Source organism: Dacryopinax primogenitus (assembly GCF_000292625.1).
Source record: "Dacryopinax primogenitus strain DJM-731 SS1 chromosome Unknown DACRYscaffold_12, whole genome shotgun sequence".
Classification (NCBI taxonomy): Eukaryota; Fungi; Basidiomycota; class Dacrymycetes; order Dacrymycetales; family Dacrymycetaceae; genus Dacryopinax; species Dacryopinax primogenitus.
In genome coordinates, this window is record NW_024467209.1 from 333832 (window position 1) to 347031 (window position 13200).

General features: G+C 48.3%; 4 protein-coding genes across 4 annotated transcripts; all 4 read left to right on the forward strand.

The window, feature by feature from the left end:
• Positions 1 to 1812: 1812 nt before the first annotated feature.
• DACRYDRAFT_80834 (uncharacterized protein) lies at positions 1813 to 4575 on the forward strand (the record flags this gene model as incomplete). The annotated part of the gene is made up of 9 exons (XM_040776477.1): positions 1813 to 1876; positions 1929 to 1985; positions 2033 to 2240; positions 2301 to 2450; positions 2497 to 2696; positions 2745 to 2964; positions 3015 to 3957; positions 4005 to 4336; positions 4388 to 4575. Coding segments are annotated over 9 exons (2361 nt in total), but the record flags the coding sequence as incomplete, so codon positions are not given.
• Positions 4576 to 5610: 1035 nt separating this feature from the next.
• On the forward strand, positions 5611 to 6933 carry DACRYDRAFT_108674 (uncharacterized protein; the record flags this gene model as incomplete). Its single annotated transcript, XM_040768704.1, has 4 exons — positions 5611 to 5647; positions 5708 to 5815; positions 5862 to 5996; positions 6044 to 6933. The coding sequence occupies 4 exons, from the start codon at positions 5611 to 5613 to the stop codon at positions 6931 to 6933; spliced, it is 1170 nt and encodes a 389-aa protein (XP_040627506.1).
• Positions 6934 to 7482: 549 nt separating this feature from the next.
• Positions 7483 to 8360, forward strand: DACRYDRAFT_117089 (uncharacterized protein; the record flags this gene model as incomplete). The annotated part of the gene is made up of 3 exons (XM_040770317.1): positions 7483 to 7531; positions 7579 to 7683; positions 7738 to 8360. The coding sequence occupies 3 exons, from the start codon at positions 7483 to 7485 to the stop codon at positions 8358 to 8360; spliced, it is 777 nt and encodes a 258-aa protein (XP_040627507.1).
• Positions 8361 to 9914: 1554 nt separating this feature from the next.
• On the forward strand, positions 9915 to 10091 carry DACRYDRAFT_54202 (uncharacterized protein; the record flags this gene model as incomplete). The annotated part of the gene is made up of 1 exon (XM_040775238.1): positions 9915 to 10091. A coding segment is annotated over one exon (177 nt), but the record flags the coding sequence as incomplete, so codon positions are not given.
• Positions 10092 to 13200: the final 3109 nt, after the last annotated feature.

A 13200-nucleotide genomic window follows, 5' to 3' on the forward strand; every position in this document is an offset into this window, starting at 1 on the left:
ATTCACCACCTCCATGCACCAGTGCGCAATAGAGATGACCCAGAATTTTCAGCCTTCATGGATTATATTGGAGAAGACACCTCTGGAGAACAAGTCAGGCTCCCTCTACTTCAACCAGTATCTAACCTTGACATGGTCCTTGACTTTTTGTATCCACCACACATTCTGCAAGACCCTGTCCAGTGTTTAACTTGAGCATTTCTCAGCCCCCATAATGCAATGGTGGATACATTCAATGCACAGACATTGGAGTTGCTGCAATCAGATGAAGGTGCATCTTCTGACTCAAAGCAAAAAAAAAGAACACTCACAACTTTTGCAGTAGTTTACACTAGCCTTGACTCAATCAAAGATGGAGAAGCCCTGGACCTGGATAATGAAGAACAAATGCCTGAATACTTAAACATGCTCACCATGCCAGGGATTCCTCCACATGCCCTCACATTCAAAGTGGGGGCAATTTGCCTGCTCATGAGGAACCTGTCAGTGGCAAGGCACTTGGTCAAGAATGCCAGAGTAGTTCTTGAAAAACTCAATCAACACTTTGTTCAGGTACAACTGCTAGCACCTAATGGTGAGCTGAGCAGAGAGCTCTTCTGTATTCCCTGCATCCGTTTTGCATTTCAACCACAACATTCAAGCTGGACAGTGATTCACACACAACTGCCACTTTGTCTTACTTATGCAACTACTTTTCATAACTGTCAAGGGCTCACCCTTGATAAGACAGTACTAGACTGTTGCACTGATGTCTTCTCTCATGGCCAGCTATATACTGCATTGACCCATGTGCATACATGAGCTGATAGCCTAATTTTTGTCCCCCAAAATTGGGACTTCACAGTTGCAAACATTCAGAGCAGTCGACTCATGTTGCCCTTTGTACCTATATAGCATATGGAATTCAGCTGCACACACATGTTCCTTCAATGCCTTGCTCACATGCAGCGCACTCTAAATTAGGGTCCTTGTCTAATGAAACGACGCGTCGCGACATTAGCGGCACCAGAGACGCGACGCGTCCCACGTCTTTGGTCTCTTTCTTGCCCCACCATTTCAAGCTTACGCCGGTATACAAACGACGTTCAGCTTCTAGCTCAATATCTACTGCAAACATATCCGGAAATAGCCAGCAACATTGTGGATCATATAGGAGAAGCATTGACAGACGAGATGAGCAAGAAATCGCGCTATAGCCTTCCGGACCGATTCGCCGATATGGAGGATGAGGAAGAGATGCACTTACACCGTTCTGCCTCTACGCGCGTTCTTCGCGTTCGACTTGAGAATCGACCATCGCCCGAACCTCTGAAACGTATAGGATCATTTCTAGGGCAGAAACCGACGAACAAGAGGGTCAAAGTCGAGGAAGACGAGAAACCGGTGAGCAAGAGGTTCAAAGTCGAGGAAGACGAGAAACCGTCAAAGAGGAATATGAATATGGCTGTAAGCCCAGTGTTTTTCTCACGTCACTTGCATGGGTCTGAGATAGACACAGAAAAGCGTTACTCGTCATGCCAAGCGGGCTGATTTCGAAGCGGCACGAACTCGATGGTTGTGGAAGCATCGCTATCTCTTCACTGCTCTCCTTCCTTCTCGCAGCAGGAGCACTTTCTCAGACAACCTGAAGAGGGAACTGGAGGAGCTAGAATCTCAGGATCTAGTTGTAGATCTGGAAGAACTTGACGCGCAACCGAACCTCGTGAAGGGAGGGGAAATGAAGGACTATCAGGTGAGCTTCGTCTGGCTCAGACCGGGTCAGCAGTTCCGCTAAGCAGAGTCTAGCTTGCAGGTCTTTCCTACCTCATCGGGATGTACCGAAATGGCATGAATGCCATATTGGGTGATGAGATGGGTCTTGGAAAGACTCTTCAAAGTGCGCAGATCAGCGTATTATCATGAGTATCACTGAGACTTTTTTTTTGCAGCATTATCTCTCCTCGCATACATTAAGGAGAACGATCTTGAAGCAGATCCACATATCGGTATGACTTTCGAATGATGTTTGCATGCTCTTCTTAGAACCGTTCAGTTATCTGCCCATTGTCTGTCATTGCCGCCTGGGCGTCCGAGGCCGCTCACTGGGTGCCCTCTCTGAAGGTTGTGCGGTTCCATGGAACCCAAGCCGAGCGTGAACGCCTCAAAGAAATGATCAAGCGAGGGCACGAGTTTGATCTCTTCATTACAACATATGAATCTTATAAGGCGGAGCACAAGTGGATGAAGACACGCCGTTGGGAGTTAGTTGAATAGTTACTATCTCATTCATTAATCATTGGTGCTGACCCATCTCTCCTCAGTTACTGCATCCTTGACGAAGGCCATCGAGTTAAGAATGCTCAATCCGAAACCACCATGGCTCTAAGCGGTCTTGGGTGTGCTTTTCGTCTGATATTAACCGGAACACCAGTGCACAACAATCTCGTCGAACTATGGGCGTTGCTTCATTGGTGCGTTTCCAGTTTCATGGAAGAAAACTACCTGACAGACTCACAGGCTTTATCCTACGATATTTACCGTAGCAACGGAAGGACTGTTTCAAGACGCATTCGACATGACTCACGGGAAATATGACGTCAAACATCTAGAGAGCGCCCAGAAGTTGCTTGAAGTCATCATGATCAGACGAACAAAAGATGCAGTTGAACTTTCTGTTCCACCAAGAGTGGAAATGACCGTCTTCATTCCTTTTACGGGTATGCTAGAGTATTAGCTTTTCAGCGGCATTGTTGACTGCTTATTAGAGGCACAACGGTATTGGACGTACAAGCTGCTCACAAGGTTGAGTGCTGCGGATATGCGCGAGATATTCAACACCTCCCTGAAGACCGAAGATGGAGATGAAAGTCAGGTGAACGATACTCGTAAGCACTTTAATGTAGTAAACCGGATCGTTCTGATTAGTATCAAAGAATATGCGAGGTTGATGAATCTCCTCATTCAGCTCCGGATGTGCTGCGACCAGTAAGGGCGGCCCTTCACATCGTGCAGAGCGAGGGTTCACGGTTCCGCAGTCCATATACTATTCTTGGTGCCCAGCCTGAGCCATACGAGCTTGGCGAACACATAGTCAATGCGTCGTCAAAAATGATGGTCGTGGACAAGTTGCTAAAAGATGTCATACCGAAAGGCGAACGCGTCTTGATCTTCTCGCAATGGGTCAGCGTGCTTGACCTGTTGGAGGACTTCATGCAATTACGCAAGTATCGCTTTGCGAGATTAGATGGAAGCACAACTCGACCTCGGAGAGCGCTAGACATACGGTTATTCCAGCAGGAGCAATCACCATATGATGTATACTTGATCTCCACCAAGGCTGGCGGACTTGGCATTAATCTCACCAAAGCCACGCACGTCGTCATGTTTGATGGCGACTGGAATCCTCAAAACGACCTTCAAGCGATCGCAAGGGCACACCGCATCGGCCAGACCAAGACGGTCAATGTTTACCGACTGATCTGTCGAGGCTCCGCAGAAGACCAAATGCTGGATCGAATTCGGCGAAAGCTATTCCTCTCCGTGAAGCTTATGAGCAATGGAGGGCCCTCAGCAGACAATAATGCTGCTGGTATGAAGAAAGGCGAGCTGCTCTCCATACTTCGGAACGGTAGCAGCGCGTTAGAGGATCAGGCGGCTGGGATGGATTTCCAGCAATTCAAGGCTGCGTCCATTAGTGACATACTACTTCAAAGCCGCCGAAATCAAAATGCACGTGAAGCCAAACTGAAGAAGGAGCTTGATGGCGAGAATATGGATGCAGGAATGGAGGCGGATGTTGCAGAGGAGGAGGGACGGCTTCTTGATGGTGTCGCGGCTGTCCGATGTCGCCTCTTCGAAGGACGAGAGTTGACGCCTAGGGCCATCAAATCGCTCGCCGAGCAGCCGCCGTCATCGAAGAAACGGGCTCGTGCAAACCGTCTTGTTCTGGTTAACGGCATCGAGACGATCGTTGTATCTGTAAGTTTACTTAGTTTCACGTTTCAACCACTTTAAACATGTCTCAGCCATCGGTCATCACCAGCATGCCCCCTAAAGCTCAGAAGGCGCCAGAGTTTGAGCATGAAGAATGGTGTATTTATTGTCAAGACGGTGGTGAACTTTACACGTGCGCTACTTGTCCTCGTGTTTTTCATTCCGCCTGCCATGGAGTGCCCGATGACGTTGCGGCCCGTTCATCACGCCTGCAATGTCCTCAGCACAACTGCGCTGTGTGTTACCGATCAACAGCTAATGCGGGAGGCATGCTCTTCCGGTGTGCGACCTGCTCCCATGCGTTCTGCGAGGATTGCCTGCCTGAGGGCGAGCTGGATGCTATCGGCGATACAATCCCCCAACTGTGAGTGCGAGGTATCCCCACATGGTGCTGGCACTCAACTTGTTTCTGTAGCGCTGGCCTCGGGTACACAAACCAGTCACTCGCGTTCTATATACGCTGCAACGACTGTAAAGTAGACCCCGTGATCAAGTACGACGAGTATGAAAACAAGTATTGGGAAGAGGAGGAAGAGGAGGAAGTTGCCAAGAAAGAAGAAGATGAAGATGGCGTCGTCAAAGTCGAGGACGTCGACAGCGATGATGAGGATATAATTATGGACTCAATCACCCCTCTTAAGAAGAGCACTGGTCGACTACTACTACCCACCAAGTTGGAGCTGAAAGATCGAGACATCAATATCAAGGAAGAACCGATGCAATTGCCCACGCCCGGAGACGAACCAAACGAATCTGCGCTCATACCTAGAGGGACTCTATATGGCTGGAAGGCTGGCAAGGCGTATGGTTCGGGTTCCAACGCTCGGACCCCAGTGTCGGAAGAGCGCGAGCCAGAAGTGATCGACTTGACCCCAGATTAATTGTTGTATTTCCTACTCGTTATCTATCAGAATGTCCTTCCTGGTGCGAATGTTTACCCAGTCAACACCGTGTCTCTCGTCCTTTCCCGAAACAAAGACGTAGCATTGCATTTCCGAGATTGTAAATGCCCTAAACATACTCATCGCGATAATAACCCACTCAGCGTTCAGCCCACACTCACTGCCCTTCCCCAAATTGTGGGCACCGCCCTTTGTCCAAAAATAGGGATTCCTCCTATCACGTGTTGCGGGATGCTGTGCCCTGATTGTCCAGGGTTTCAGGGTTTTATCTTCCCGACCCTCCCACTTCCGCGCCTCTGTAAGCGCAACTGTCGCGCTCAACTAGTCGGATTTTCTCATTCCGCCTCAGCTCAAGCCCATCAAAACAGGCAGCTATGAACTCAGGGAGGATGCAAAGCTTCTATCCAAAATCGGGGGCGGTCCATGCGGTCCAGGCGGTCCTACCTGTCCCGAACAAGAAGGACTGGGGTGAGAACTTGGCAGGGTCAGACCGATCATTCGCGTCCAGACGTCTCGGAAAACACGAGTAGCAGACGTGTGGCTGGGAGCGGGTGCGTCGTCTGAGATTAGCAGATGTATAAAGATCAAGCGCTTGTTCCCTCGAGGTTCCGCGCCTTTCTATCTGTCTATTTCACGTCTCCTCGTGCTTCTTCCCTCACAAATATCTGATTACTACTACTCTACTGCCGAAAATATCACACAAGAACTGAAACCTCATCTTTGTTGTGTAATCAAAATGACTCCTCTTGGAATAGGACGCATCGTGTTTTTATGTAGGTTTTCCTCTTTTTGTCTCCGCGCCAGAATTCTGATAGCACTTCTAAACCACCTAGCGATCATATCGATACTCTCAGCCGCTACTGCTGGTCTCTCGGCGTACCGGCTCGCTTTTATTGCATCCCTCGAGCACTCGATAAGGGGTTACGACTTTCTCGGTCTCTGTACGCTGTCCAATATCATCTGTAATTCCCATGCTGATGAGAGTAGTGTTCGCGGCAGGAATAATAACAGTACTGACGATCTCTGTCGTGCGTATCTGTGACTGGTCGGTGAGGGAATCGTGGTTGTCTCGCACTGTAGTCGAGTTGTCGTGGTTAGGTGTCCTCTGGGTACTATGGATGGGTCCGTGACGCCTCCTCTCACCATATCCTTGCTTATTCCCTTTCCAGCCACCGCAGGGTACACCACCTCGCTCCTCGCACTACTTGATCTCGGTAACTGTGCCGACTATTACGGTACAGGGTCCACGCTCTGTTCTGAAGCCGAAGCAGTGCAAGCGCTGGCCTGGCTCACCTGGTTATGCATCGGTGCCCTCTTCACCTGGGAGCTTGTATTCGCCATCGTTGCCCACCAACGTGGTTTTCCCGGGATCTGGCTGGCACAGGGATGGAGGCACGTGGTCGGCTCTCGACCCGATCTCGTAGGCGGCGCAGGAGGCAAATATGCCAGCGTGGGAGCTCAGGACTATGGGATGGACCAGATGAAGGCGTATGACGCGCCTTTCGTCCCTCAACAGCAGCAGAGCTGGGGTCAGCCGCACCCCCATCAGGGGGGGCAGCGGTACGATGAGGGACCATATGGCCCACAAGGGCTACAGACTAAGGGGCAGCCAATGGGCATGTACAACCAGCCCCAGTGGGGCCAACCATATGGTGGTTATGGTGGGCAACAGGATCCTTACGGTGCTCCGAAGCCTTCTTCTCAGCTGGAAAACCAACTTCACATACAGGTGGCATCCAATTCCGGCCACTCAGATTTTAGTTCGCCGCCACCCCAACCACCTCAGCCTCAGCCTCAACAACAACCTCGACAACAAACTCAACAACAATACCAACAAGTTCCCGCGGGATCGAGCCAGGCCCACACCCAGCTCGCTCAGACATACGGCCAGAAAACGCCTGGTCTTAGTCCACCCTCTACGATGCGGGCGCTTCCCCCACCTGGTCGTCAAAGTCAGCGTGGGCAGGGGATGCAGGGCTCTCCACCAGGTGCGGGACCAGCACAAAATCCATACGCGCCGAGGGGTCAGCAGGGGTACTATGGTCGAGCTGAGGTGTAGCCGAAGTTAATCCTCGAGAGGGGAGAATAGCACACGGAGACTATGGACTCTTCCAGAGAGCGAGTTTCGTGGCGTCGAGAGATGTACGTGTATCAAATGTGCATGAAAATACCGACATTTTTCCGTATTCCGTCGTAGGATGAAATAGGCGCCCATCATCCAACCGGCTGGAGCTGCGTGAGCTTCACACAGTGCGATACCTTTTCAAGAATATAAACACCGCCCGAACGTACGATGCCAGTCGGCGATTTCCGCTATCGAAAAATTTCGGCGCCTCTTTACGAAATCGGACACAACGTGCCTGGCTGGCACGGATTTGCACAGACATCTGGACCCTGGACATTCTTTGGCCTGCTTCGTTTCTAAGAATATCTCCGAACAGAGGCACTCAATGGTCGGCGGGTATTATACCCGTGGCTTCGCCCCAAGAACAAGTACTTAGGCTGCTCCAAGCCGTGCAATGTCTCCCACGACCCTGCCCTCCATCTCGGCTTGAGCCCTGTCTGTTCTCCGCCGTCCAGATCACAACATCAAGACAAAGATTTCGAGATGGCAAGGTTAAACAGGGTGTTCTACATCGTTCGACTCATCATCCTTGGTATGGTGTTCACCTACAACATATGGATTGAATTGACGCCGGTGTAGGGCTGGCTTCGTTGTTCTCGCCTGTAACGCTGGCTTTAGCCGCGAGGATCCTTTCGTTCTTTGGGGGGGTGCGAGGGGGCGGAAGAGATCCCTGGGCCGGCATGGGTGGGTTATCCATGTTTCCGCTTCTCCGTCCGAAAACTCAATCCGGCGGAATAGCTCTCGCCGTAGCACTGTTCACCAAACTCGCTTCCATCACCTCTTATGTGACTGTCGCAGTTTTTGGCTCTACCACATTCGTCAGCTGGACCGCCGTCGAGCTCAGTGTTCTCGGATTCCTCTGGATCCTCTGGATCGCCTCTGCAGGATGGACGACCACGATCTTCAGGCCTGCCAACCTCGGCTCGTGCGGCCCCAACTCAGGGTACGTCATCGCTGAGTACCAGGTCGTTGGAACAATCACCATGGCCGACGCGGAGGCAATCTGTTCATGGGTTGAGGCCATCATGGGCTGTTCATGGATCGCATGGCTGCTACTCACCACACTCCTCGTATGGGAAATCGTCCTCCTGGTGTTTGCGCTCAGGGCGGGCCATACGGGCATATGGACGAGCGCGTTGTGGATGTATGATGCACGGGCACCGCCTGCGGAATTCCAGAGCGGGAAAGGCTGGGCCACATATCCCATGAGCGAGCAGGGCCAAGGTCATACTGCCCCAAGTCACTTTGTTCCACAGCATGCGTATGTGCCTTTGCCAGCAGGAGGCATGGGACAGGGTGGCGGATATGGGTACAGCGGTGGGACCAATGTTGGGCGAGGGCAGTATGGACAGCAACAGTAGAATTATAGCGGCCAGTCAGGGGCGTACCCGAGAGGTGCCCAAGTATGATATAAATTCTTTCTTGGACGGGGGGAAGGGAAAGACCGGACAGTGTGTCGCTCTCGAAGAGGCTATTGGCTTTAATCTTATACAGAGCACACGCTCTATTCTCACAAAATCATGTCCCCATGTGAATAGACACCACCGGTGGATTCTCACAAGCTTAGGTCATCAATAAATAATAATAACTACGCCGCTTGGACTTGTTTACGATCGGGCTGAGAGTTTACGTTCGGCACACCGTCGGCCCGATTATCCCAATCTGGAGGTAATTCCTCCGATGACCCCTTTCGGGGGCATCTTCCGATCTTGTCCGGTGTGCGGCTGCACAGTAGCCGACACTGCCACCTATAAGGTAAGCGGACACACGTGGTATCCGCATTAGCAATATTAATATTGATATTATTTGTATTGTCTACTGTGATGCTTCCTCATTATCCCATGTCCACTCCGTCTTATCCTCCCTCTTATTCACCCTCTCCCTCTCCTCTCACTTATTTCTCTCATCTCACTCCAAACTCTCCCTCTCCTCTTGCCCACCATCTGTCAGGGGATGTCCCTGAAATCAATTGTGAACAGCTGCAATTGACAAGGATCAGAGCACAGTCACATGGCATGACACCCCAAATGACAGCCAATACTACAATCACCCGACTCCAGGAAGGACAGATCCCAGAATGTGAGACATCAGTCATAGATTGTGCAGGACTGACCAGACCAGAGACATGAGGTGCCTGCCCTAAATGAGCTGCATGGTCAGCCACAGACTTTGCTTCCTTTTTACTTCCATACCCAGACATATATAGAACCCTAGGTATAGCCCCTGTAGCTCTTAGAGCTAATTCTTAGGAACCCCACAGTCCAAGGTCATTAGGTTCTAAACACAAAGCTTTAATCATTCCAAATGTGCACACAACACACACATGATTGTGCCTGTTGGCTGCTGATCCCCACTCACTCTATAACACCCCTGTCAATCCCTCTGTTTGTGAACAAACATCAAGGTATTGATTGATGTACAACTTACTACTCTCCAATTTGCTCATCACCTGTTTGGTTATTTGATCATCAATGATTGTTGGATCATGTTGCCCTCACAGAAGATTAGCTCTCCAAACAAACCTGGAACAAGAAATGTCCACCATGTTGGAATATGATAATATGACAAAGGATGAGAAAATTACCTTTCTCCTACACAAACTTGCTGGGCTTCTTGAATCATCCAATATGACCCCACCTGCTATGCCAAGACCAACAGTCACACATTGTGGACCAAAGATATCAGTACTGGACACCTTCAATGGTGATTGCACAAAGGCCAAGTCATTCAAGCAACAAGTCATCCTGTACCTGCAAGGATGTACTCATGAATTCTGAGATGACCAGGATTGTATCAACTTCATGTTGTCATATATGAAGGGTGGAATGGCTGGCAATTAGGCCAATCAAATCATCAACAAACAGAGCAATGACCTGCTCCCATACTTCACATCATGGAGCAATTTCACCAAATGATTCAAGGAGGCATTCTGTGATGCTGACCCTGGTGCAACTGCACATATGCAGATGGAGAAACTTGTACAAGGCATGAAAACAGCAGATGAGTACATCTTGTTGTTCCATGAACTTGCAGCATGGACCAAATACAATGAGATTGCACATGTTGAACATTTCAAATGTGGCCTGCACTGAGTACTGGTCAACAGGATCTACGCACTCCCGGACATGCCCACAACTCTTGAAGAGTGGTGGTATATGTATGCTTCCCAATTTGATCAACAATGGCATCGACTGGATGCACATCAAAAGGGAATGACCAATGCAATGGCCAACCAATGGAAAGCCAAAGCAACTGATGCCATGCACAACACAACACCCATGACAGCAACAACCTCCACCATACAGATGAACAATGCAATGGACATTGACCAAGCAAAACGTAACACATCCACCATCCACTGCTATGGCTGCCAAGGGTTTGGCCACGTTTGGGCTGAATGTCCTAAATGATCGACATACATCAAGACGATTGCATTTGATGACATATGCAAGGTCATTGCTGAAGAGTTTGCAAAGCATTGTCCTCCGACAAATGCAGACGAACCAACAATGCTGGTCAAGACATCCAAAGAAGATTTTTAGAATGGTCCATGAAAGAGAGCATGATTCATGTGACTGGTAAAAGCAATCCTTATGTACACCCCTCCCATAATAACAATTTGTTGACAAAACAACCAATCATGGGACATGTGTCATATGAAATGCAGAAGGTGCTGGACAATACAAGATGAGGAGATGACCCTCCACAACTGATTATGTCGGTTCAGGAACAACAACAGATGGAACTGAGTATACAACTGCAAACACTGGACACATCACAAGAATTCAAGGCATGAGCAGTTCTTGATTCAGGAGCAACAGGACTATTCATTGATACAAGCTATGTTGAAGAATACAACTTAATGACAACACTGCTGGAACATGCACAACCAGTCTATAACATTGATGGAATGCCCAACAAGGCTGGAGCAATCCAACACACAGTTGACCTCATCATATGATATGGAGAACATACAGAATGTGCAACATTCCACATAATGGGACTTGGAATCAAGGAAGTATTGATTGGGCATCCATGGCTTGTACAGCACAACCTGGACATCAACTGGACAACAGGAAAGGTGTCAATGACACAATGCCCTGAACAGTGCTTGATACACATACATATGGCAAAATGACAGGCAGAATGACAGAAATGACCTCTGCCTGCAATAGCACAGGAAGATGATGGCACAGATGATGATGATTATGAAACAATCATTTGTGCTGCCAAAAGCATCTCAACATGTCTTGCAGCAGCACAACCAGATGAAGACCAAAGGGGAAGAACATTTGACAATATGGTGCTGATGGCTTATCATGACTACAAAGATGTAGTTTCGAAAAAAAAATTGTTTGATCAACTACCAGAAACAAGGGTGTGGGATCATGCAATTGAACTGAAACCAGGATCAGAGCCACATGACACAAAGGTGTACCCACTATTGTCCAATGAACAACACAAATTGGACAAATTCTTAAAGGAAAACCTTGCAAGTGGACATATCTAACCATCAAAATTGCCCATGGCATCACCAGTGTTTTTTGTAAAGAAAAAGGATGGGATGCTATGATTGGTATAAGACTATTGATGACTGAACAAGATGACGATCAAGAATTGTTACCCAATCCCACTCATTTTGGACCTCATAAACAAACTACGTCATGCACAATACTTCATGAAACTAGACATACATTGGGGATACAACAACATTCAGATCTGAGAGGGAGACAAATGGAAAGCTGCCTTCCACACAAATAGTGGACTATTTGAACCACTTGTCATGTTCTTTGGACTTGTCAACTCACCAAGCACATTCCAGACAATGATGAACAATATATTTCGAGAACTTATTGATGAAGGAGTCATTGTGGTATACATGGACAACATCCTCATACTCACGGAAACATTGGACAAACATCAACAGATCATAAGACATGTGCTTGATGTCTTACAGATGTACCACCTATACCTCAAGGCTGAAAAATGCGATTTTGAGCAGACAAGGATCAATTACCTGGGACTCGTTATCAGTCAAGGCAATGTTGAGATGGACCCAGTCAAGATTGCAGGCATTGCTGAATGGCCGACACCATGGAATGTGAAAGACATCCAAAGTTTCATTGGATTCTGTAACTTCTACCAATGTTTCATATGTGGGTCTTCCAACATAGCATGTCCACTACACAATTTGACACAAAAAGACAATGTCTGGATGTGGGAAGCAAAGCACAATCAAGCATTTGAGGCACTGAAAACGGCCATAACATCAGCACCAATACTGGCACTACCACAGGATGACAGACCATCCAAGTCGAAGCAGATGCATTGGACTATGCAATTGGAGTGTCCTATTGCAGCTGAACACAGATGATGAGTGGCATCCGGTGGCATTCATGTCAAAGAGCCTGTTGGATGTGGAACATAATTATGAAATACACAACAAGGAACAATCATACATGCCTTTGAAGAATGGAGACACTTCCTAGAAGGCACCCCTGATAAGATACATGTCCTTACCAACCACCGGAATCTAGAATATTTTGCCAAATCACAGAAACTCACAAGATGACAGGCACAATGGTCACTCTACCTGTCACAATTTGACTATACATTAGAACACCAACCAGGATGATCCAGCAGAAAACCGGATGCGCTATCACAATGTGCCAACCATGACCATGGAACACACAATAATGAGAATGTTGTACTGCTCAAACCAGACATCTTCATGATTGCAGCTGTGTGTTGGGGACACACCCTTATTGCGGGGGAGGAAAACAGGCTCCTTTATGAAATACAACAGATGCATGACATGGACAAACCAGTGGTACAGGCACTCAAAGCACTACCCAATGACAAAACATCTATGATTGTTGCAAACAAATGGAGCAAAGAACAGGGACTGGTGCTCTATTGTGGAAAAGTATATGTTCCATGGAATGATCTTTGTGCCAAAATTGTCAAACTACACCATGATTTGCAAATTGCAGGACACCCAGGACGTTGGAAAATGCTGGAGCTTGTCGCACATAGCTACTGGTGGCCAAACATGAACTGATTCATTGGAGAATATGTTCAAACATGTGATGCATGCAATCATACCAAGATGTACCCACAATGACCCATTGGAAAGCTCATGCCAAATCAGATCCCAAATGCATGAGGGGAAATCATTACAGTTGACCTCATAACACAACT